The 26009-nt window shown below is 37.6% G+C and overlaps 1 protein-coding gene across 10 annotated transcripts in view; it reads right to left on the bottom strand.

The window, feature by feature from the left end:
- Positions 1-26009, bottom strand: part of usp54a (ubiquitin specific peptidase 54a) — a 276084-nt gene that overhangs the window by 57904 nt on the left and 192171 nt on the right. For 9 of the 10 annotated variants that reach the window (XM_039768304.1, XM_039768332.1, XM_039768343.1 and 6 more), the window contains exons 8-12: positions 15593-15739; positions 14674-14823; positions 10687-10855; positions 10310-10480; positions 9213-9368 (exon numbers count right to left, since the gene is read on the bottom strand). In XM_039768304.1, coding sequence (XP_039624238.1) covers positions 9213-9368; positions 10310-10480; positions 10687-10855; positions 14674-14823; positions 15593-15739 — 793 coding nt within the window. The remainder of the gene's footprint in view (positions 1-9212; positions 9369-10309; positions 10481-10686; positions 10856-14673; positions 14824-15592; positions 15740-26009) is intronic. The other variant, XM_039768353.1, reaches the window with a different exon arrangement.

The raw sequence follows: 26009 nt of genomic DNA, 5'->3' as shown, positions 1-26009 counted from the left end.
CCCATACTATTTAAATAATAATAAAAAAAAAAACACAAGGCAGAGTTGAAGAAAGTCAGTGGAAGAGTGATTAGGTGAATTCCAGAAGAAGAAATGAGGAAACACTAAAGTAAATGAACCTTTTCAGTTTAAGCAAACAGAGATTAAAATGTGGCATGAATGGGGTTTAAAAGACTGCAGCAGACAGTAGCACTTAATTTGCAAAAGTGAACTTGATGGCATTTTGGAGAAATTATGTAAAGAGAACGGACAACTTTTGTTGGGCTAAATGGCTTAACTCTTCACAGTTGTTCTAATGATCAGGTGAATCAAACCACTCTGAATTCTGCCACAACAACTTCAGGTGAACTTAGCTTTAAGGACAAATTAAATTAAGCCTGTATAAAATTAATTTTTGATGGTAGATGTTTTGCACGCAATAATTACTGTACATCAATCCTGCACACTATTTTTTATCTCCACATTTAGGATGCTCTGTCAAGTCCTTCTAGCAGTCTTAGGAGCAGGGGTATTCTCAACTCAGCATAACACATATAATAGAGATGCCATTTTTTGGTTCTGACAAGTCTTCTGCAAACAGCAGACTAATTCTTTCACTCCAGCCTTCTCCAGGTGGCTAATGATCTCAGATGCAGTTATTCTTAAGAATAATTATTTAAAGCTGTAATGATTTTGTTATTGTCATATTAACTTATTTTTTCAGAAGACCTAGTTGTTGCTGACTGCTAAGAGTACCTGTATTGTGTTTTTCTAAGATATTCTAAATTGTTTATTCTGCCATACCAAATTGACATGCTGTCTTGTTACCGATTGTTTTCCTTTTAGGAGATGAAAAGTTTGCTTTCCTTGTGTCCCAAGAATTTTGTTTTATTTTAGACCTAATGAATAGTCTTCAAAGAGTAAAGGAAAGGCAAAACTTACAACTCTTTAACACTAGAATTATCAAAGCCTATGAAAAAAACTTGCAATCCCGGCCCCTCCTTAAATCCATTCGCACCTCTCCATCAGCGTCTTTTGTGTTGTAAATGTGTCGATAGCAGGCAGCAAGCAGCCTGCTATCCCATCCCCCCACCAACGCAGAAAGTTCTCTCAGCTCAAGTCTATTTACCTGCATGTCAGTTGCCAGGAGTTGTATTGGGTAAATAGCATCATTATTTGGAATACATGCATTTCATGTGTGTTCTGTGTCTACCACTATCTATGTAAACACACTGTTAAAACAGAAAAGTTTTTTACATTTTAGAAATAATTGACAAAATGCAGACATTAAGAATATGTAATACTAGCAGAATACCCGCGCTTCGCAGCGGAGAAGTAGTGTGTTAAAGAAGGTACGAAAAAGAAAAGGAAATATTTTAAAAATAACGTAACATGATTGTTAATGTAATTGTTTTGTCATTGATATGAGTGTTGTTCTCATATCTATCTATCTATATATATCTATCTATCTATATATCTATCTATCTATATATATATATATATATATTTATTGGCAGCGGAGAAGTAGTGTGTTAAAGAAGGAAAGAGAAAGAAAAGGAAACATTTTGAAAATAACGTTATATGATTGTCAAAGTAATTGTTTTGTGTATTTGGTGGCAGCGTCACGAAGTTGTTTTAGGTAGCTGCATCAGAAAATGTAGCACGACGTCTGACACGCCTCCTTTTTACTGTTTTCTCACAGCTTGGATTGCTGCTGTCATATACACACACACACACACATACATATATATATACATATATATACAGTACACATACATATCTTCATATCTATATACATATCTTCATATCTATATACATATCTACATATACACATATATATACATACCTATCTACATCATATATACACACACATAAATTATATATATGTGTGTGTATGTATGTATGTATGTATGTGTGTGTGTGTGTGTGTGTGTGTGTGTGTGTGTGTGTGTGTGTGTGTGTGTGTGTGTATATATATATATATACATACATATATATACACATACATATACTTGTGTGTATGCTTGTATGTGTCTATATGTGTGTGTATAGCTTTGGTCACTGGGTGCAAGGGAAAAATAAAATATAGTCTAAGTTATTAAACAGTAAAACATTAACGTTTTAAGAAGTACAGGTACATTGAGCACTACTGGAGTGATTTCGGGTAAACTACATTTTAAAGACGGTGTAACACAACAGGTAAGTAACTAACAGCAGCTAAAATGTATATGGATCATCTCTCGGTAGTTGATCCCTTTTGAAAGGCGCTACACGACGGCTGTGGTATAGAAATTACATTTTCTATGTGAGCGTTCAAATTTGTGCCTCTGGTAATGTGCCTTACCGGCATTTAAAGAAAATTAGTTTTGTGTCTTCTGCAGTGTTAAGAGAGAAAGGCTTTGGTTTGGGATAAAAGGAAAAAAAGGTGTAAAGAAAGGAAAGTTGCCTTTTTCTTTTATATAGTATAGAGAGATGTGTTCGCTGACGTTATGATCGCCTTTTGGGGACAGTCTTGGGGTGGGTCTTGTGTAGACTGGTGAGACGTCCCCGCCATTAATCGGCTGTAATGGCACTGTCAGTCCTCCACTCGTATGCGTGTCTTCATAATCCGAGCTGACAACCTCATAATCGTAAGCGTGCAAAAGAAAGTGCGAATCGCCTTAATATTAGTTTGCCGCGGTGTAGAAAAGGGGTCCCGTGTTTGCACTTGTCTGGGCTATAGCGCAGGGGAGGATGAAAAAATTAAAAGTGCTCACTTTGACTTAAGGCGGAAGCGCAGTCAGCGTCTCAAAGGCCGGCACAGCTATGCACGCGCTGGCTGCTCGACTTTTGCAGGGCAGCAGACTACAGTTTTTGCAGACACGTTCATGATATCAAAAGTCTCAGCGCTCTTTGGAGGTCATTCATATCTATACTAATAAAAGGCAAAGCCCTCACTCACTCACTCACTCACTCACTCACTCACTGACTCACTGACTCACTCACTGACTCATCACTAATTCTCCAACTTCCCGTGTGGGTGGAAGGCTGAAATTTGGCAGGTTCATTCCTTACAGCTTCCTTACAAAAGTTGGGCAGGTTTTATATCGAAATTCTACGCGTAATGGTCATAACTGGAAGCAGTTTTCTCCATTTACTGTAATGGAGATGAGCTTCAACGCCGTGGGGGAGTTTCGTGTGACATCATCACGCCTCCCACGTAATCACGCAGTACATAGAAAACCAGGAAGACCTAAAAAGCGCTGAAGAAAACATGCATTATATAATTGAGAAGGCAGCGAAACAATAAGAGCGAGCGAGTGACATATACAACCATATTCATGACTTCTGCTACTTCGGAAACAAAGCACGATGTAAACCTACACTTTAAATTAAGTTCATAGACAGGCTGCGCTGGCGTTTGTAATTTAGTGCCTGCCCATATAAGGCCGTCCGTCAGCGGCAATCCAATAGCAAACTCCCACTAAATATTCACGGGTTAAGGACTGTGCTTATGCAGAGGAAGATGAGATGGTCAGGGTGGTGTTTGGTACAAACTCAGCGAAACTGCGAGAAAGTTTTAAGTGCCAGGACTAAGGTAACATTAAATACAGCCATGGACATAGCACGAGATGGCACCAGCACAGCTGGGAAACTTCGATGCATGTACACCGAGCGGCTCACGTGAACTGGCGCAGTGCACAGATAAAAGCAACAGTTCCAAAGAGCTGAACAAAACCGAATTACGCAATTGAAAAGGCAGCAAAAATATGAAGCGTTTGATACATACAAGCATATTCATAAATCCAAAACAAAGCACACGTTGGAAAAAGTCAATGTCCCGCTAAAGGAAGACAGTGTAAAAACCGTGCATGCAGTGTGTCAGGTCTCAGATAAAGAAGAAGACGAGCTGTTTATTGATGCAGTAAGAAACGAATCGATGAATGAAACCTGTCATCTTTACAGCGATTGACAAACACGGAATGTAACTTGAACACAACACATCCTACAAATACGAACCTGATTGAAAGAAATAATGATAATCAAATCCTTGATGACAGCAACAGTAACACTCACAAAACAAATACTGTATATTGACAGTCATGTTACGTTATTTTTAAAATGTTCCCTTTTCTTTTTATAGCTTTTTTAACACACTACTTCTCCGCTGCGATACGCGGGTATATATATATATATATATATATATATATGTATGTATATATATATATATATATATATATATATATATATATATATATATATATATATATATATATATATATATATATATATATATATAACCGATCTACATACTCGAATAATGGATACTTTATTAGCCATCAATGATTGTTTTGGTAAAGCCATACTCAGTGTATTCATTAGATGAGCGGTAAAAAGTAAGAGCGAGGAAGGATGACTTATTGAGGCATGCAGGCTGTAGTCTTGCGTCAACTCTATCTGAATTGCGCGATCACATTTGAAAAATATATCTTTTCAAGTTCTATTTAGTCCATATGTGTCAAACTCAAGGGCGCGGGCCACATCCGACCCGCGTGTAATTATATCCAGCCCGCGAGATCATTTTATATACTGTATTATTGTTATTAAAGCCGGGTATATGAAGCGCTGGTAACACAATAAACTACAGATCCCATAATGCAGCGCTTCAGCTGCCTTGCCGAACACTTACCGAGTTAATCAAGTTATTGCGAAGCTAGCTCACACGATGCTGAAGAGAAAAGTTGATTCTGAAAATAGAGCCTTTAAAAACCGATGGGAGGCTGAGTATATGTTTACTAAACCCGTGTGTCTCATTTGTGGAGCTAATGTGGCTGTAATTACAGAATTTAATCTAAGACGGCACTATGAGACAAAACATCAGGTTAACCTGAATGCAATGCAGAAGATACAGAAAGCAGCATAATTAAATAAGAATCTGACACTTCAGCGGACGTTTTACCCGTGCACAATCACAAAGTGATTTCAAGTGAAGCTGCTTTTATGGGAGACACAAATGCACCAGTGCACCTTGCCTCACTTTCCCTGTTGCCAAGTAATGTTAAACCAAGTCGTCACTACGGTGTTCCCAAATCGCACTTTGCTGATAAACTGGCGCACTGAGTTTGCACGGCGCTTTGGTGACTTTGAAGAACAAAAAGTCCGTCTACATGCGGCTCGAACCTTGTGCATGTTTGGTAGCACATATCTGTGTGAGAAGCTCTTCTCAGTGATAAAGACTAACAAAACAGCACACAGGAGTCGCCTCACTGATGAGCACCTGCAATCCATCCTGAGAATCTCCACAACACAGAACCTCACACCAAACATAAACGAACCTGTGGCCAAAAAGATGCCAGGCGTCCAGCTCTAAAATGACATATGAGCAAAGACAACTGAATGATTTGATTTGTTATTGCTGAAAAGAACACATTTCATTTATATTTCTAGGTTTTGTTATGCAGCATGTTCATATTTGAATTTGTATCATTTTGACAGGATATATTTTTATGGAGAGCAAAATCTTTTGGGATATTTAAAATCTAAGTTTATTTTTTATATAAAATTACATAAGAGTAAAGAAATGTGAATGTTTGTTCTTTTAACGTTTACTTTATTTCTAACTTGTATAATTTAGACAGGATACATTTTTATGGAGAGCAAAATATTATAAGTTGTTTAAGGTTTGAGTTGATTTATTCACAAATAATATTCCTGTCTGTTTTACCATTCCTACCAAAGATATTTCTGTCGACTAAATAAAAATTCCTTCTATTTAAAATTTAAATAGAACTTGAACAAATACGATAGTTCATAATATCCACGCAGACTTGCGTAAGAGCGGAGTTATCCGTTTTAACAAGCAGCGTATTGCACTGATACTGAAATAGCTGTGTGTGTATATATGTAGATATGTATGTATATGTATATATATGTTTATATATGTGTGTGTGTATGTATATATATATATGTATTTGTGTATATATGTGTGTGTATGTATGTATGTGTGTATGTATGTGTATATATGTAGATATATATATGTATATATATGTGTATATGTATAGATATGTATATATGTATATGTTTATGTGTGTGTAAATATATATATATATATATATATATATATACAACACTCATCACTCACAACAGTGACAAAACAATTACATTGACAATCATGTTACGTTATTTTCAAAATGTTTCCTTTTCTTTTTCATTGCTTCTTTAACACACTACTTCTCGCTGAGCCTTGGTATTTTACTAGTATTATATATATAGCAAAATACCCGCGCCTCGCAGCGGAGAAGTGTGTTAAAGAAGTAATGAAAAGAAAAGGAAACTTTTAATAATAACGTAACATGATTGACATTGTCATGAGTGTTGCTGTCATATATATGCCTGCCTAAATAAGTCACCCTCGCTTTGCTCTTACTTTATTTACCGTTCATTTAATCACAGCTAGTGGCGGAAAAATTATAAAATGGAAGGAGGATGGCTTTACCAAAACAATTATTGATGGCGAATCGATTATTCATAAAGCTTGAATTGGTGATCTGTTTTTCTGTGTTAACCTCATATTTTTCATACTTCTTCTCAAACTAAGGTGGTGCGAGAGTAAAATGAATCGGGATGCACTGATCAATGTAATCCGTGTACCAGGAAATCATGCATTGACAAAGCTCCCTTTGCTTGTAACGCAAAGTGTGATTAAATGCATTATTTTTAACGTTATGGAGCACATGCATCGAAGCTTCTCAGCTGTGCTTGTGCTAAGAAAAGGAAAGATTTTAAAAATAACGTAACACGATTGTCAATGTAACCTTTTGTAAGTAGTGCCTGGAGGATTCAGTGTGTAGAAACTCTAGAAACAGCGTGTGTATTAACTTGTGGATTTTTCTGGAAGTATTTGGTGGCAGTGTGACAAAGTTGCTTCGGAAGACGGCGGCGCGGAGCTCAGCTCAGAGCGAAATGAGGTAAATGGGAGGGGATATGATGACGTGACTCCCCCACCCGCCTTATCCGTCAATCCCCCACAAACACAGTCTCTCGGAATTTGCATAAGCACACCCCTTCACCTACAATTTTAACTTAGTTACAAAGTGATCAAAACTCTCGTTTATATCCTGCGTCCTCTCATTAAACTTGCATCCCGCATTACCTGTGGGCATGTGAAACGCCAGCGGTAGCCTGTCTATGAACTTAATTTAAAGTTTAGGTTTACACCTTGCTTTCTTTCCGAGGTAGCAGCAGTCATGAATATGGTAGTATATGTCACTCGCTCGCTTCTTATTGTTTTTCGCTGTCTTCTCAATTATATAATGCATGTTTTCTTAAGCCCTTTTTGGAGGTCTTCCTGGTTTTCTACGCACTGCGTTGACAATCAGTTCACGCGTGATTACGTGGGAGGCGTGATGATGTCACACGAAACTCCCCCCCCCACGTCATTCCAGCTCAACTCCATTACAGTTAATGGAGAAAAATAACTTCCAGTTATGACCATTAGGCGTAGAATTTCGAAATGAAACCTGCCCAACTTTTGTAAGTAAGGTGTAAGGAATGAGCCTGCCAAATTTCAGCCTTCTACCTACACGGGAAGTTGGAGAATTAGTGATGAGTCAGTGAGTGAGTCAGTGAGTGAGGGCTTTGCCTTTTATTAGTATAGATGTGAAGCCTGAAGTCCAAATATCAAATAAACACTTTCACAAAAGGTACAAGTATAACAAAACAAGCGCATTTTTATTCAATAATAGAACTGCAGAAAAAAAACAAAAAAAAACTTGCGTTTGGGTGTGACATTGAGACACCTTTAATACGACTGCTTTGGTGGCGCATCAGTAAGAACTGCTGACTCATAATCAAGACATTCGTGGTTCGATACCAGACACCTCCGTTTTGAGTAGTGAGCTGCTCTTATTCTTACTATTATAGAATAAAAACATACATTTGATTTGAGTCTGTAACAGCCGGTGCAAATTTACGGTACATGTAAAGGTTACCGTTTTTTTTTTTTTAGATTATTATTATTCAGTTTTATTCTCTCTCTGTCATGTTCACACTCGCCCTGATTTGACACTGCTGTTTTCATATAAAGACATGCTATAGCAGAGGTGAACTCAGATGAGAGTGAGGGTTCTACATCAGATAAAGAGAACAGAAGCCTTCCCCGAAAGAAACGTCCACTCATACATAAGAACAACGCAACTGCATCAGGCATAAAGGCAAATGATGGCACCGTTTGGATGCAGTAAGAGGTTCGGCGTCATCCTGCCAGTCAGTCTGTCCCACACCCGCCCTTCAATGAAACATCATGGCTTACTGAGCTCACCAAGGTATCATGCAAAGTTCTGTTTCTGACAGTCTTTATGTGAAAACCATGTATATGTTACTTATATAAAAGCCAGATGAAATGGTATTTACCTATATTTATTTTCTTATCTTCCTACAGCATAAAGTCACAAGTAAACCGCAGAGCTTCCTCTGTTTGATTGACACAGCCAGTACAAGTATATCAAAGTGACTTTAGCTGCAGGTGGAAGTTACATGAAATGCATGTATTTCAAATAACGATATATTATTTACCCAATACAACTCCTGGCAAGTGACTAGCAGGTGAACAGACTTGAGCTGGGAGAACTTTGTGTTAGTCGGGGGGATGGGATAGCAGGCTGCTTGTGCTTATCGACACATTTACAGCACAAAAGACGCTGACAGAGAGGTGCAAATGGATTTAAGGTGAGCCGGAATTATGAGTTTTTTCTTAGGCTTCGGTAATTCTAGTGTTAATTTGTGTAATATTAAATGCAACTCTCAAAACCTGGCAGCCAACTGCTCCAGTACTTACACTTATTGGAAATGGGAACATTAAACACAACAAGTGTCATTATTCTTAAACAATGGTGTATACATGAACTTACATATGAATTCACATTGTGAATTGTGTACCTTGATTTATAGTGATTGCTTCATCTGCAATACTGAGTATGTATAAATTCCAACTTCACTACCCCACTACTTATGAAATTCTCTATTTCAGAATATCTTTTATGTAAAATGTAGACCTCTTGCTTTAAATTAAAATCAGATTTGAAACTTGTACTTAATCAGAACCATAAATAATTCAAACAACACAGATGAAAAAATTAGGCATAAACAACAGTTGACTCTGAGTGATTCAGTTCAACAATGGTACATATTATAACACATTTGTGAAACAGAAATTGCTCTCCATTAACATACTTCTAACTATTGTCTGTGCATACCCTCACTATGGTAGCCAACTGACAATGCCTCGTCCCCCTTGGCTGCTTGGCTTCGCTCCTCGAATCGGCGTGGCCGACTGGAGCTCCTCTTCCTGTCCAATGCCCCTCCTTTCCTTACTGGATGAAGCTGCATTGGCTGGCTGTCTGTCAGTTTCCCTGCAAACAGAAGGATGACTTTAGAATTCTCCTGTGCTACGTGAGATCAATGGCTTAGGATTATTGTCTAAAAGACGTATATTATAAAAGTACAAAGACTGTTATGTCCAGTACTCAGTGGCCATATGCTATGGTCTTTGAAAAGGAATACAGAGTACTCATTTTTCTAGGCACTTAGGTTAATACTTAAAAAATAAGGAGAGTGGCACACTTGGAAAATATCACTAAGAACACACACAAGGAAAAAAGGAACGAGGAACAAAGTCTTCAACTCTATAAAGTTTTGTTTAATATATAATTTTGATTTCAGATTGAAAAGCCCTTGAATGATGTTTTAATCATTGTTTCATATAAAATGGAATGTGTGAACTTTATTTTTGATTTACATACACACTACAAGCTCGAGTTTAAATAATGTCATTTATTTTAATGAAGATCAGCTAAACTAACAAATCTGTAATGGAAAACTGATATTTGTGTAATGCTTGTATTTATCTTATTAATATTCTTCACTAAATGGGCAAATTTCAGAAAAATAAAACACCATTACCTTAAGTGAAATAAAGGAAAATATGGTAACAGTAATTCAACTAAACAATTAGTATGAAATAATAAAGGTTCATTTTTGGTATAGAGTGAAGCAGTTGTGCACTGAGTGGGAAATAGACTTTCTAAACTATCTATAGTCTTGTTGAAAATTTAATTTTTAAGATTTATCTTTGTCCCTATAAAATCATACCCTCAAAGTTCTGTTATGGGGGGTTACAAACTGTTTTTTGTAAATTAACTTACTACACATGGGTGACACTGCATGTAACTATAAGAAAAGACTGGATCGTGCTCCTGTTTTAAGATTATTGTTCCACTGCTTTTCTGATGAGTAACAACCAAGCCAAAAACATGAAATCCAAAGAATGAATGTGTGGAAAAGTCATAGTTACCTGCATCTGTGCTGTGTTGAGAAGCTGCATCACTTTCTGAGTTACAGATCACTGTTCCTTGGGAATCCGATGAGAAATGGCTGGCCATGGACTCATGATGAGCATGCTTGCATGTGTAGCTTTCCGTGGAAGAATCAGTACGAGTGTCACTCGAAATAGATGGTTCACGGCCTATAAGGCAACAAAATATTGTTTTGTTTTTCTTTAATTATTTTGAGGGTTAATGAAAATAATATATAGTACTGTATATTAGATAGTAATAGTTTTATGATATAACCATTATGCAAGAAGGTACTATAAATTTGATCTATACTTAGAAGAGCAGAGACATACAGAAAAGGTTCATTTTCCTTTAGCCCCCAATTTGTAACATTTACCCGAGTCTTCACTGTCATAGTAAGTCTTATTGTAGTGTTGCATATCTATTTGAGAAGGTAGATCCTGCACAGTTACTGGAGTTCCCCGGGGATCAGCATACAAGAGAAGAAGGGGTTGATAGTGACCTTTGATGCACCTTGACACAACATCCTTCCACTTTGGCCCAATCTATGATGAAGAGATGGAAAATAACCAGATCAAATTGAAAAATACAGCGAAAACAAAAAAGATAAGTTGCCACCAAAGGGCACTTCATTTATAACCTTTGCCTGGATTTCCTTCTGTAACTATTTGGATTTAAAACTGAGATTTTTCATAAATGCTCAATCAATTTGTATCTCAAATGATAAGGTCACTATGTACCAAAGCTCAAAATCAAATACAGTATTCTGGGTATTTCTGCATATTTATTTTAAATGTTTTAATACAACTATTTATTTTCAATGCCCTCATCTAAACTTATAATTTAGTAAAACTCTTTTCTATATAAATGACTGTATTAAACCAGAAAACCAATGAATCACCAAACTTTTCTTTTGAGAAATTTTATAAACGTTCAGACATCTTCATCCATGTGACCCGACATTTGTGCGCGGACAAAATAGCGCCGATTAAAACGCGCCGTCAAAATTGTGCCGACAAAATCGCAAAAGTTTCATTAAATATGAATTACTAGTTTAAAGCATATATAATAATGTTTATTTTAGAAGTCAATATTATGAGACGCGGCATGCCATCAGCACGGCAGGCAGATAGTCCTTAAGATCACGCCCTGTATATGTAGAAAGAATTGCAGCAAGGGTGTCCCACTCTCTTGGCCTCTCTCGCGATTTTGTCGGCGTGCATTTGTCGAAAACCAGTTAGCGGCACGGTTTTGCTGGGGCGCATATGTCTATCGCACTTTTGTCGGTGAAGCTTCATTTGACATGCGATTTGAAAGGTTTCTTGTGACAGGGTAACTCTCATCATGTGAAATGAATGCTTCACTGGATTTATATTAGAACATGACATTTTGCATGTCTAAAACTTTCTACTTCCAACACAACCAAAAATATATGGAACAAACAGATTATTTAATTTTTACTTCAATGCATATTTATTGGCTTGCTACAAAACCGCAAGGCCAGCCGTGGAGTCTACAGGTATTTTTTGTACATTCATGAAGTTATCCTGCTACTGTTAGAATTATTTGGTGTTTCATGAATATAAATTAATAAAGTCAGCTCTAAAATCCTAAAGCTATGTTAACTACCTTCATTATGCTTCTGAGAAGAAATTACTTTTAGAGAGGTTTATTTTTATCTTATCGACTTTAGAGGAATACTCCACCCAAAAAAGATATTTTTTAATAAGTTAGCAATCCCCATGTAGTTTGTAGTAGAGGCCGACAACACAACAGAGATAAAATTTTTTGATACAAAGTCAGTCAATGGTGACCAAAGTTGAACAACAGCGAACAGAATCAAAATGCCCTTGAAATAATCTCACATTACTTTTGTCACGTAATACACTTGAAGTCAACCAGTCACATGCTCAAAAGCTCGAAACATTTATTTTAATGAAAAAATTGATAAATACGTAACTTCTGGAAAATGTCTTCATTAACAAAAATGGAATGCATGCAATGTGAATGTACATGTAAATTGTAGACCCATCTCTTGCTGCTACATTTATACTCTTATTCATAACTAGAGAACATATTACAAAAAGACGACTTTGTAATGCCAAATTCTCTTTCACAAATCTATTTAACACATTTATTTCTTTGATGGGCATGGCTCTAGTCATCATATAGTTAAGTAAGCTTCAGCTTACTTAACTGCAGGAACAGCAAAGACTATACTCGGGACATCACACACACAACTGCTTACACGTGGCAGAAAACATCTTACCAACAGCAAATATTTAAAAAATATTGGCAAAACTAGACTTTCTATAAATTTGCATCATTTTCAAGTTCTTGATTATGTAACAGAAAATGCATATCAGACTTTCCTGCCTCTGTAACTGTTGAAACCAGTACAGGTCTTAATATCCTTAAACTATTTCTTTCAGACAGACTGAAAAATATAGATCAGCTGGGAAAAAAAGTTTAGTTTATAGCTATGAATGCACCTTTTTCAAAAAAGTTTAACCATTCAAGTGATTAAATCAATTTCTATCTAATTAAAATCAACAAGTATATTGGATATTAGTAGAGAATATTTAACTTGCAGAATAAAATCAGCATATTCAAGTACAGTATACTTGCAAACAGAAATGTAATACAAACTGCAAAAAATTAATGAATACTGTATAGAGTAGGTCGCACTGGCATTACCCATTTTATTTGCTTCGGTACACATGTCATTGGTTCAAAAATTGCTGCCGGGCACTCTTATTTACACATTTGGTGAGGGAACAAAAGAGACATAATTCAATGACTGGCAGCCTTGAAGAGGGGTTGAATGGCGCTTTTGTGATTGGGGGAGAGAAGGGGAGGAAGAGAGGAAAAAAAACCAAAAAGCTTTGCACCAATTGTCAAAGTTTGTGTTTATGTGTACCCAAGAAACTAATGACAAAACATTAGCTCATTCCTTTGTAAGCCACTGCTAGCAGTATGTTGTCCCCATTCAAATCATCTCTCAAAGCTCTTCATCCAGGAATCACTTCTGCCCTATTGCATGGACAGTGTAGCCTAGGGTGTGGCTGTAACAAAGGCTGGAGCAATCCCTTTGACTTTGAAGGGTAACCTGGTGCTGACACAGAAGAGTGGAAGACATGTCTCAACTGGAGTTAGACGAGGGTGTCACAAGTCCAAACCTTGCTAAAGAAAAGCGAGTTGCATAAGCAAGACAGGGACCATACGTAAAAGCCACGGACTGATCATCTACCCAGCAGGGGTGCAGTGTATATTAGCAGAACAGGACTATGGCGTATGAAAACTGAATAAACTGCAGTACCATCGACAACTAGAAGGTACAACAAAGACAAAGGAAGAAAAGAACACTGAACATTTTTTATGTATGCTAGAAAAAGCAGAAGCAGAATGATTGGAATAAAACAGGAGTTAACAAGAACCAAAGCATAAGTACAACTAATTTGACTCTGAAAACTTAATTGTAACTTAGTAATCAGGATAAAGCCAGCTAATATATTATGGCATTGCTCTAAATGAAAAACAATAACTTTTGCGAAGGATAAATTACTCTTACTAAATCTAGAAGGAAAGTTCAACGCATTATCACACACACAGAACTGTGTATGTATGGATAAACCAGTCTAGACTAGGCTGTGAGCAAATGAATGTCACTATCACAACATAGTCACTAGAAACTTAATTAGTTAACTCATCTTAACTTAGAACTTATCCAACTTCACCACATGAATTGATAGATTAGAATTCCTAAGTTATGTGCATTTTTCGATAGGAAAGAAAACATTCACCTAAGCTAGTGTAAATTTATTTTTGAGTTTGTCATTATTATCCATATTCTAATATTCTTATGTTGTGAATAAACCATTATTTGGTTTATTGCAGCAATTGTGTTTGGGTTATTTGTTGAAAAATAGTCCATTACCATATCTGAACAATAGCAGGGAAAGTTATTTAATGTAAACCTTCGCCAATTCATAAAATCTGTTCATAAATTGTACAAATCTCTTACAAAGGTCTGGCGCCCTGATCTGAAGTTGAAACAGAGATCCTTCACACATCTCACATTGGAGTAAATACATTGTACATACTATAAAATCATACATGTGCAAAAAAGGTATATTTCAAGGACTGGGGAAAAAAAAACAAGCATGTAATATCAATTAAAATCAAGTTCATGTTTGTTGTCATGTGCAAATATCAACAGGTATTACAAGTCAAATCGACCTTCTCCTTGGTATCTCTGGAGTTAATAATATTTAATCATTAAATCTTATAGATATTAATTCTACCACTGAATGGCCATACAATGGGTAAATCTTAAGATATCTTTGGCTGTACTACACCTTACCTCTTTCACACGTGCATCATCAAAGTACATCCATTTGCGGATTTTGGTCTGGAAGAAAAAAGTTGAGTAGTGCTTCCCATAATAGCAAACCATGCCCACTAAGTATAGCTCCGATTGCTTGGCCTTGTCATCTGTAACTCTGTAAAATAGCTGAAAGGGGAAAAGAGAGGAGCAAACATGCTCAAATATAAGTGAGATCTTAAAAAACAGAGAAGCAAACCAAACCTCATTGTTTTAAATTTGCTAATAAGGTTAAAACACAGCCCACAAAACAATCTGGTTATTCTTAGATACAGATATCAAAAGTGTCTGTGTGTCTATCTGTGCATCCGTTCAGTTGCTATGTCTCTGTCATTCCAAAAGAGGAAGCAAAACAAACATTTTTAGCAATAAAATGCATTGCATTTATCTTTCCAATAGACGGGGCAACAGAAACATTACCATTGCTTTTATAAATCCCATATCAAATTGCATAACAACAGACATATGCCTTGCATTTGTCATTCCAATAGATGGTTAAGCACAATCATTAACATGGCTTTGACGAATCTCAAACCAAATGGCATATAACAGACTGAAACAGACTGGTGCCTGCAAATGTTAAAGCTGAGATCTATTTAGATTACTTTAGATGTCAACCAGTCTTAAACAGGTAGTCCATCTAGTAAGCTTAATAAGATTTATTCCACTTACACAGGTGCAAAAGAGATGATGCAGCCAAAGTGGTAAAATATTTATTACTTAAACCTAATTCACAATCTCAACGTTGTGTAAAATAAGAAAGTATGGTAAGAGCTAAATAGTGATTAGGTTGGACTGTAACACAACTAATGAAAGACATGTACTTACACACTGGTTCAGGTTTATAAACTCCAAAGTCTAGTCACCCCTCTCCCCCCAGAACAATGAATTCCCTTACATCACCAAGGCGTAGACAGGTTCCAAGGCTGTGTATAACATCCTCTGCCAGATCGGAATGGTCAGAGTCCCACACCAAACCTATTGTGATGATTTCAGGTGAATTCATGAGTACACGTCTAATTCTTAATTTTTCCCCGCAGTTGCTCTGTGGAAACAAACCAAATTATTATACCATTAGTAAAAAGCATGCATAAAAAAATAACATGCATATAAAAAACAAAAATAAATATATGGTAATACTAATATTTGAATGTATAGTCAATAGCTGTATTTAGTAGCCGGGTAAAACTAATCCTCTACAGTTAGGCTTTTAGCTGATAATCCAGCCATTAAATATATTTACTTTTTAAAAGCCCATGATTAAAAAAAATTCAAACAACACAAAAAAAGAGAAAACCTTTACACTAAATTATTTCAGAATATGTGTACTGAGCCAGTTTACCAGAAAGTTGGAGCAAGAACTGCCTATAATGGATTTTAGATTTTAGCAATGCACTAAAGTCAAACACAGACACAATGTACTCATCTTTTAAAACACACATAAACACATTTGGATATCATTTAGGGTTATTGACTTGTATTATGTTATAACAACAGGAACTCAGGTAGCAGATCTGAAACATAAATCTTTTTCCATTCTTCTTTTAAATAAATAAGCCAAAAGTAGAACTTTGGCAAGCTTTAAGAGACATGTGCAGATTTATTGCCACTTTTACTTAGGACAGAGGCAAAAGAATAAAGCAAAGCTTTTATTGTACAAAAGATGCCCTTGGCAGGAAAAGCAGAAAGAAACCTCATCAAAAATTAAGTTCTGCAATACTGAGCACCCTAAATAAAGGCCAACAGATTGTAACTTTGCGCATAAGAAACAGGACAGGTTGTTTATTCAAACAGATTTTTAGTTCTAAAATTGGCTTAAATAATAAGCATAGGCAAAAAACCTGTATCAAGTCAACAGCATAAGGGTGTATGGGATCTTGCAGAGAGGTAGATAAGTTGGGGTATTCCCAACATTGGGATGCACAATTTGTGCGAAGTTTGTACTTTCTTTTTTCCTTTGGGTAAAGTACAGATTATAACTTGTACAAATATGCCTTTCTTCTCTGCTGACATGTACTACTGACATCCTTGCAAAGTTACACTTAAGTCTGTCTACAGTACACCAAACATATCTAATTCATATTTAAGAGATTAAAATTTTTTCTTATAAAACATGTAGGCAGGAAAAAGCAATGCACAATTTCCCAAATCAGCTGTCTATATTAAATTACAGGTATGAAATTTAGACTTGATTATCATTGGTAAAACTGTAGTGGATCAATAACACAAATTACATGTTTGCACAGCTATAAAGTTACAAATGTGTCCAAAATTATGTCACTTTCAAAGATCTCGGAATTCCTATTTTTAGATTTCAGAAGATACTGAAAAATCAACGTAAAAATGAAGATGAATTAGGAGTGCATTCTATAAGAGTCATTACATGTACACCACCCTAGAACCACTCCTAGTTGAGCTTGGCCTCATGATATAAAACATAATCCTGCCATGGTCAAAAATTACTAGAGAAGAAAAAAATTGCTAGTAAAATTCGCCCCTTAGTTAACTGAAGTTTTTCAGGAGGCTAAAACATTCAGAAGTTGGTTTACACATATTTCTTGGTGTGTTCAAAGAAACCACTCCCCTCAGCTGTGATAGTATTAACACAAATACTCAGTGATGACACCTGGAACAAATTCTTCTTTTTCATCAGATATAGTGGTGTATAGTCTTATCCTGCCCAGACCAACACAGAGAATATAGAAAGAGGACTGATCGTAACTGTAAAGAAAATTTGTCATGATTGTCAAACTGTTTCCTGTGCCACATAATTCTAGTGTTGGTGCTTCATTACTCACTGTAATTGTAGTCGCCTATTTAGTTGACATTAGGTGAAACCAAAACATTGTTGTCTAGCAACATATAATCAGGGACATGTCCTGAAAGAGGACCATACATTATGATGAGGCACACACATCATTGTCTGCCAGTTTTCAAGATTTCCTTACTAACATTTTGATATTATGGAAAAGGACCACTATGATCACTTTGCTCTGCTCACACTTGTGTTAATGTAATTCAGTTCTTAATCCATATCTACAAAGGTATGCATTTTTAGTTACCAGGGGCCTCATGCATAATACCGTGTGCAGAGTTCACACTAAAACATGGTGTACAGACAAAAGCAGAAATGTGCGTATGGCCAAAAAAACCCAGATGCATAAATCTGTGTGTATGACACCTTTCACATTCTTCCACTACATAAATCCCGGTCTGCGTGAAATATGACGCTCGTGCACGCACCTGCCACCCCTCCCATACTCCTCCCAGAATTACACAATTTTGAATATGCAAAGAAATATAAATAGCCCCTTATATTTTGCATTCAGTGAAAAGACAATGGTAAAAAGCACAGGGGAAAAAGAAGAATTTCAGCGAATACCAAAGTAGTGGCAAGGAAAAATATACTATTTGTTGATTTAAGCAGTGATATAAACAACAAAAGGAAGTTGATCGAGCAACAGAGTGGTGGAGAAACTCAAAAGTTCAGAAAGTCACAAAGTGCCCAAAATAAATAAGAAGTGGTCAGATATCAAAGTCACCGTGAAAAGGCAAATTGTAGCCCACGGTCCGAGTGTCACATGGAAGTGTATTAGGGTACATATAAAAGAAAAATAGTGGGACACAGTGTGAAAAAAAGGTTGAAATGTCCACTTTAATCACATAGTTTATTTTGTCATTAAAGTAGGATGTCATAAACTTAATCTTAAAATCCTTTACTAGTTTCTAAGATCCCATTGTAACTAAAGTAGCACCTTAAAGGCTTCGTATTCTATGTGTTCTTTTAAGCGCTCTATTCTATGAATGCTCTACAGGTGCTGGTCATAAAATTAGAATATCTTGAACAAGTTGATTTATTTCAGTAATTCCATTCAAAAAATGAAACTTGTATATTAGATTCATTCATTACACACACACACTGATGTATTTCAAATGTTTATTTCTTTTAATTTTGATGATTATAACTGACAACTAATGAAAGTCCCAGATTCAGTATCTCGGAAAATTAGAATATCAATTAAGACCAATGCACAAAAAGGATTTTTAGAAATGTTGGCCAACTGAAAGGCATGAACATGAAAAGTATGAGGATGTACAGCACTCAATATTTAGTTGGGGCTCCTTTGGCCTGGATTACTGCAGCAATGCGGCGTGGCATGGAGTCGATCAGTCTGTGGCACTGGTCAGGTGTTATGAGAGCCCATGTTGCTCTGATAGTGGCCTTCAGCTCTTCTGAATTGTTGGGTCTAGCATATTTCATCTTCCTCTTCACAATACCCCATAGATCTTCTATGGGGTTAAGGTCAGACGAGTTTGCTGGCCAATTAATAACAGGGATACCATGGTCCCTAAACCAGGTACTGGTAGCTTTGGCACTGTGTGCAGGTGCCAGATCCTGTTGGAAAATGAAATCTGCATCTTCATAAAGTTCGTCAGCAGCAGGAAGCATGATGTGCTCTAAAACTTCCTGGTAGACAGCTGCGTTGACCTTGGACCTCAGAACACACAATGGACCAACACCAGCAGATGACACAGCACCCCAAACCATCACTGACTGTGGAAACTTTACACTTATAAACCATAACTTTGGACCACTCAGCAGCAGTCCAGTCCTTTTTGTCTTTAGCCCGGGCGAGACGCTTCTGACGCTGTCTCTTGTTCAAGAGTGGCTTGACACAAGGAATGCGACTGCTGAAACCCATGTCTTAAATACGTCTGTGCATGGTGGTTCTTGAAGCACTGACTCCAGCAGAAGGCCGCTCTTTGTGAAACTCCCCCACAGTTTGGAATGGGTTTTGTTTCACAATCTTCTCCAGAGTGCGGTTATCCCTATTGCTTGTACACTTTTTTCTACCACATCTTCGCCTCTCTATTAATGTGCTTGGACACAGAGCTCTGTGAACAGCCAGCCTCTTTAGCAATGACCTTTCATGTCTTGCTCTCCTTGTGCAAGGAGTAAATGGTCGTCTTTTGGACAACTGTCAAGTCAGCAGTCTTCCCCATGATTGTGTAGCCTACAGAACAAGACTGAGAGACAATTTAAAAGCTTTTGCAGGTGTTTTGAGTTAATTAGCTGATTAGAGTGTGGCACCAGGTGTCTTCAATATTGAACCTTTTCACAATATTCTAATTTTCCAAGATACTGAATTTGGGACTTTCATTAGTTGTCAAGTTATAATCATCAAAATTAAAAGAAATAAACATTTGAAATACATCAGTGTTTGTGTAAATGAATGAATCTAATATACAAGTTTCATTTTTTGAATGGAATTACTGAAATAAATCAACTTTGTGATGATATTCTAATTTTATGACCAGCACCTGTATGTGTGTGAATCACTAAGTGCTTCTTAAACGGACTTTCTCTTCCTCTGACAGGTCACAGAATACATTACAGTGATCCCTCGCTTTATCGCGCTTCGACTTTCACGGCTTCACTCCATCGCGGATTTTAAATGTGAGCATATCTAAATATATATCATGGATTTCTCACTGGTTCGTGGATTTCTGCGGACAATGGGTCTTTTCATTTATGGTACACGCTTCCTCAGTTTGTTTGCCCAGTTGATTTCATACAAGGGACGCTATTGGTGGATGGCTGAGAAGCTACCCAATCAGAGCACGTATTACGTATTAAAAAAAACTCCTCAATGATATACGATATGCTTCCTGCACGGTGCTTCTCACACTTCAAAGCTCTAACAGCCCGTATTGATTTTTGATTTTTTGCTTTTCTCTGCCTCTCTCACTATCTGACATTCTCTGCTCCTGACGGAGGGGGTGTTTGCACAGAGGCTGTTTGCTTAGAAGATACAGACGCTCCTCTAAAAAATGCTGAAAAGACTACCTTCACATCGATCCCTTCATTGTGGCAGCTTTATCACGGTGCTTTGTTTACTTAAAAGCGAAACAGCCCTATTGATTTTTGTTTACTTTTCTCTCTCTCTCTGACATTCTCTGCTCCTGATGGCACTCCTTTGAAGAGGAAGATATGTTTGCATTCTTTTAATTGTGAGAAAGAACTGTTATCTCTGTCAAGTAGGGATTACTGTACATTCATGATATTACAGCTCTCTGAACTATTTAAATATTAAGAGGTATACTTGATATCAGTTTCATAAAGATAGGAAATAAAGCATGTATTAAACATGGGAACACAGTGGCACAGTATTAGCGATGAGCTGGCGCCCTGTCTAGAGATTGCTCCTGCCTCCCACAAGATACTGGCTGCGCCGTGCGCAACCTTCAACGAAATAATTTATTGCAACAGTACTGTCTCTCTCAAAGTACTAACCTCCAATTCCTATCCTTTGTTTTCTTTCTCCAAGTAACCAATCAAGCCATCTGTATGTTTGGAATGATGCTTCAAAACTTTTATGGAACATTGACATATCTTCGTAGTACATGTTTAATTATTCTATCCATCTAGGGTCGTGCCTATCCCAGCAAGCATACAGCGCCAGTCATCATCATATGTAAATACATGCTTTATAAAGTGGCTCAGGTTGCAATGTGCAAGTTTACAGTGAGGTGACTGTACTTATAAGTAGAAACAGTTCTACCAGGAACAATTGATGGACTGATTGAGTGCACTTAGAGCACTTGAGATGAAACTGTTTTTGAAGCGCAAGGTCCCTACAGTAAGGGCTCTAAAGCACTTGCCGCACGGGTTTTCAAATAGACTTTGCGCATGGCTAAGACGGCATGTGCTAGATGCTGTATCCCGATAATACGATCATCTGTTGTACAGCTGTGATTACTATGGAGGAATATTTTGGACAAAATTAAATAAATAAATAAATAAAAGTACTGTGAAATGTGAGCATAAATAAATAAATGTATCATGAATTGAAGCCTTAATAAATAAATGTATCATGAAATGAGAGCATAAATAAATAAATGTGTCACGAAATATGTTTTTCGCTGCTTATTTATTTTTTTCATTTTGTCCGTAACATTCCTGCAAACCGTCATGAAATACAGCTTGAAATAAAACTGTCACTTTCACTCGTCAAAGTTGAGAGGGTGGGCTCTAACACGCCCTCTAGTTACTGATTGGTGAATCGATAGCACAAGAATTAATTAGAAAAATGCTTACTACTGCCGATGAAATGGATTCTGCCGAAGATATTACGTATTTCAGAGAGAGAGAATTGAAGATTTATCGGAAGAAATTACAATGTTGGCGGCCCTTTTAGACCCCGATATAGATGAAACTATTTTTGAAATTATCGAAGAACAAGTGGAACGGACTGTACTACACCCCAGTTCAGGGGCCTCATGTATAACGCCGTGCGTAGAACTCGCACTATAACATGGCGTAAGCACAAAAGCCGAAATGTGTTTACGCACAGTAAAATCCAGATGCAGGAATCTGTGCGTACTCCAACTTCCACGTTCTTCCGCTACATAAATCCCGATCAGCGTGAAAACTAATGCTCGTACACGCGCATTATGTAACACCCCAAATCCTCCCAGAATTACGCCTATTTGAATATGCAAATCAATATAAATCGCCCTTAAGCGCAGCCTTCTGTGAAAAGACAATGGGAAAAGCACGGGGGAAAAGATAAGAATTTCAGCGAATACCAAGTGGAGGCAAATGAAAAACATACTATTTGTTCAAATAAACCGTGGTATAATCAACAAAAGGAAGTTGATCGAGTGACATAGCGTGTTGGAGAAACTTGAAAGCTCACGTTCACAAATCGCACAGTGCCGGAAATAAAAAGAAGTCACATATCAAAGTCGCCGTGAAAAGCCGAGTTGTAAGCCCACTGTCTGAGTGTCATATGAAAGCTTATTAGGGTACAGAGAAAAAAGGCACACAGTGGGGAAAAAGCACGAAATGTCAACTTCAATCTCGACATTTCCACTTTAATCACGTAGTTTATTTTGTCATTAAAGTAGAACATCATAAACTTCATCTTAAAATCGTTTAATTAACCAGTTTCTCAAATCAAATCGTAATTAAAGTAGCACGTTAAATGCTTTGTTTTGTATTTGATCTTCTATGTGCTCTGTGTGTGTGAATCACTACTTGCTTTTTAAACCGGCTCTCTTCCTCCAACTGGACACAGAATCAATTACATTCGTAATATTACAGTTCTCTGAATAACTAAAATACTGAGATGTATACGTGATATCATTTTCATGATGATATGAGTTAAAGCACGTTATTAAACATGTGTTTCACTTCAATGAAATAATTTATTGCAGCAGTACAATCAGGGGCGGCTCTAGGCTTGTGGTGGCACTGGGCAGAGGAAGAATCGGTGGCTCCTTCGCCCGCCCGTCAGTAAGGTAGCTTATGCACACTCGATGGCTACGTCCGTTGCGGACACTGCACAGCCGCCTCGTGCTCATGACACAAGCATTTAACTTTTGCCGAAATTTGTCGCTGTGTTTTTAGCTGTGTTGTTATTTTCCTTATCTGCAAAACCGAGCGGAGAACTTGCGTACGACGAGGTATGAGGTACCGTGGAAAAGTGCGTGGATTTACGCCAAGTGTAGGTTTTATACATCGCGATTTGAACGTGGAAAAGTTCTTACGCAACGTTTCTGTTTGACGCACTGTTTATACATGAGGCCCCAGGTGACGCAGTTCCCTGCTCTGGACATCCATCCTTAGACATTCCAGCTGAGTCAATAGAACACCTTCTGTTATGCGGTTTAAAAGTACTGCAGATTGCAGATCTATATGGTTGTATCGATCACAAGGCGAATGAGCCAGTTTGATATACGGTAAACTGCAACGGCTGTATTAGTTTAGGTACTTTGACACGGAATGCCCAAAGCAGCTCCAACTAATATTTTGAACTGAGTATTTGACCCTTGTTTTACGAGTATAAAGTCAGGTGCATATTCGCAGCTACTTTTTCAAACAACTGTACAGCTCTGATCAGTGGTAAAGTTGTTCAGTTCAAAATATTAGTGAACTAGGGGTGTGGTCCTGGTCAAGACAATCTCCTGAACTCCAAACTGAATGTCAGAATGGGAAAGAAAGATGATTTAAGCAATTTTGAGCGTGGCATGGTTGTTGGTGCCAGACGGGCCGGTCTGAGTATTTCACAATCTGCTCAGTTACTGGGATTTTCACGCACAACCATTTCTAGGGTTTACAAAGAATGGTGTGAAAAGGGAAAAACATCCAGTATGCGGCAGTCCTGTGGGCGAAAATGCCTTGTTGATGCTAGAGGTCAGAGGAGAATGGGCCGACTGATTCAAGCTGATAGAAGAGCAACTGAAATAACCACTCGTTACAACCGAGGTATGCAGCAAAGCATTTGTGAAGCCACAACACGCACAACCTTGAGGCGGATGGGCTACAACAGCAGAAGACCCCACCGGGTACCACTCATCTCCACTACAAATAGGAAAAAGAGGCTACAATTTGCACAAGCTCACCAAAATTGGACAGTTGAAGACTGGAAAAATGTTGCCTGGTCTGATGAGTCTCGATTTCTGTTGAGACATTCAAATGGTAGAGTCAGAATCTGGCATAAACAGAATGAGAACATGGATCCATCATGCCTTGTTACCACTGTGCAGGCTGGTGGTGGTGGTGTAATGGTGTGGGGGATGTTTTCTTGGCACACTTTAGGCCCCTTAGTGCCAAATGGGCATCGTTTAAATGCCACGGGCTACCTGAGCACTGTTTCTGACCATGTCCATCCCTTCATGACCACCATGTACCCATCCTCTGATGGCTACTTCCAGCAGGATAATGCACCATGTCACAAAGCTTGAATTATTTCAAATTGGTTTCTTGAACATGACAATGAGTTCACTGGACTAAAATGGCCCCCACAATCACCAGATCTCAACCCAATAGAGCATCTTTGGGATGTGGTGGAACGGGAGCTTCGTGCCCTGGATGTGCATCCCACAAATCTCCATCAACTGCAAGATGCTATCCTATCAATATGGGCCAACATTTCTAAAGAATGCTTTCAGCACCTTGTTGAATCAATGCCACGTAGAATTAAGGCAGTTCTGAAGGCGAAAGGGGGTCAAACACAGTATTAGTATGGTGTTCCTAATAATCCTTTAGGTAAGTGTATACTATATTACCTTTCTTGTTGCCTGTTAAAATTTGCATCGCTTCTCTGTGATCATAAATATACACCTGACTGAATTGTGTTTTCTTTGAAATTAAACTTTTTGTTGCTTTATCTGTTGCAGGACCACAGATTCTCATAGCGTATGGTCCATTATTGTGTGAATCTGCGTTTTGTGCATTGAATGACGCGAAGGTGAAAAGATTATTGTAGACTCATATATTTTGCCTGTAATGTTTGTGGATTCTGCAGTGGGCTGACACCCTGCCTGGGGTTTGTTCCTGACTTGCGCCCTGTGTTGGCTGGAATTGGCTCCAGCAAACCCCCAGTGACCTTGTTTTTGGATATAGTGGGTTGGGAAATGACTGACTGACTATTTGTGGATTTCACTTTCCCCAAACATCAAATCTTTAAATTCTCTTGGATATGCCTCCTCATTGTGTAGCAACAATAATTTTCCCTGATGGCAACACAAATTAGATGATTTACAAGTCTCTTACTTAAACTTCAAAGCCTTACAATATTTCCATAATTCTGACATATCACCTATGTCCATATATTCGATCTCTATTCACATTTCCGCTATTTCAATGAGTAATAATTTCTCTTTTTTAGCACTAATGCGATCTTTACCATTTTTTGATACTTTCAAATTTTTCTGCTTTTATATTCTGTGACTTGCTCTGTGTGTATACTGCGCCTACGTTTTTTTGTGTCTTGTCAATTCCACTGTTTTCATTATCTCTAACCTGCTCTGCACGTGTTTTGCCCCCTCGTTTTTGAACCTCTTTATGACATTTTACTTTGTTTTCTACTCTTTGTCTTTTATTTCTGACCTCACTTTGTCCTATTTTTTCAAATTACACCTGGTCCTGATGATTAATTTTGTTGTGTTTGCGCTAAGGCGATCTTTACTATCTTTTTTTTGATACTGTAGCGACCTCCGCGTCTGCCTTGAAAAGAGAAGTAGTAAAAAAAAAAAGCAGACTGACATTAAATAAAGTCTCACAAAAATTTTACTTGAACAATCGGCAACTTCGTAACCCCAAACACAACCCTTCTAGCACACTCTCCAACCCCTCCTCCCCCGGGTCTCGCCCCACCCTTACCGCATCAATCAATGCCCCGCTATCAGTCTTCCATGCTTCAACCTGGCTGGGACGCTACAATACTTTCGAATTTTACTGCTTTCATATTCTTTACCTTTCTCTGCATGTGTATTGCGCCATCGTTCTTTTGAGTCTTTCGAATTCC

Source organism: Polypterus senegalus, chromosome 1 (assembly GCF_016835505.1).
Source record: "Polypterus senegalus isolate Bchr_013 chromosome 1, ASM1683550v1, whole genome shotgun sequence".
NCBI lineage: Eukaryota > Metazoa > Chordata > Cladistia > Polypteriformes > Polypteridae > Polypterus > Polypterus senegalus.
The sequence above is the reverse complement of the archived record's forward strand: the minus strand, read 5'-3'. Positions and strand labels throughout refer to the sequence as shown.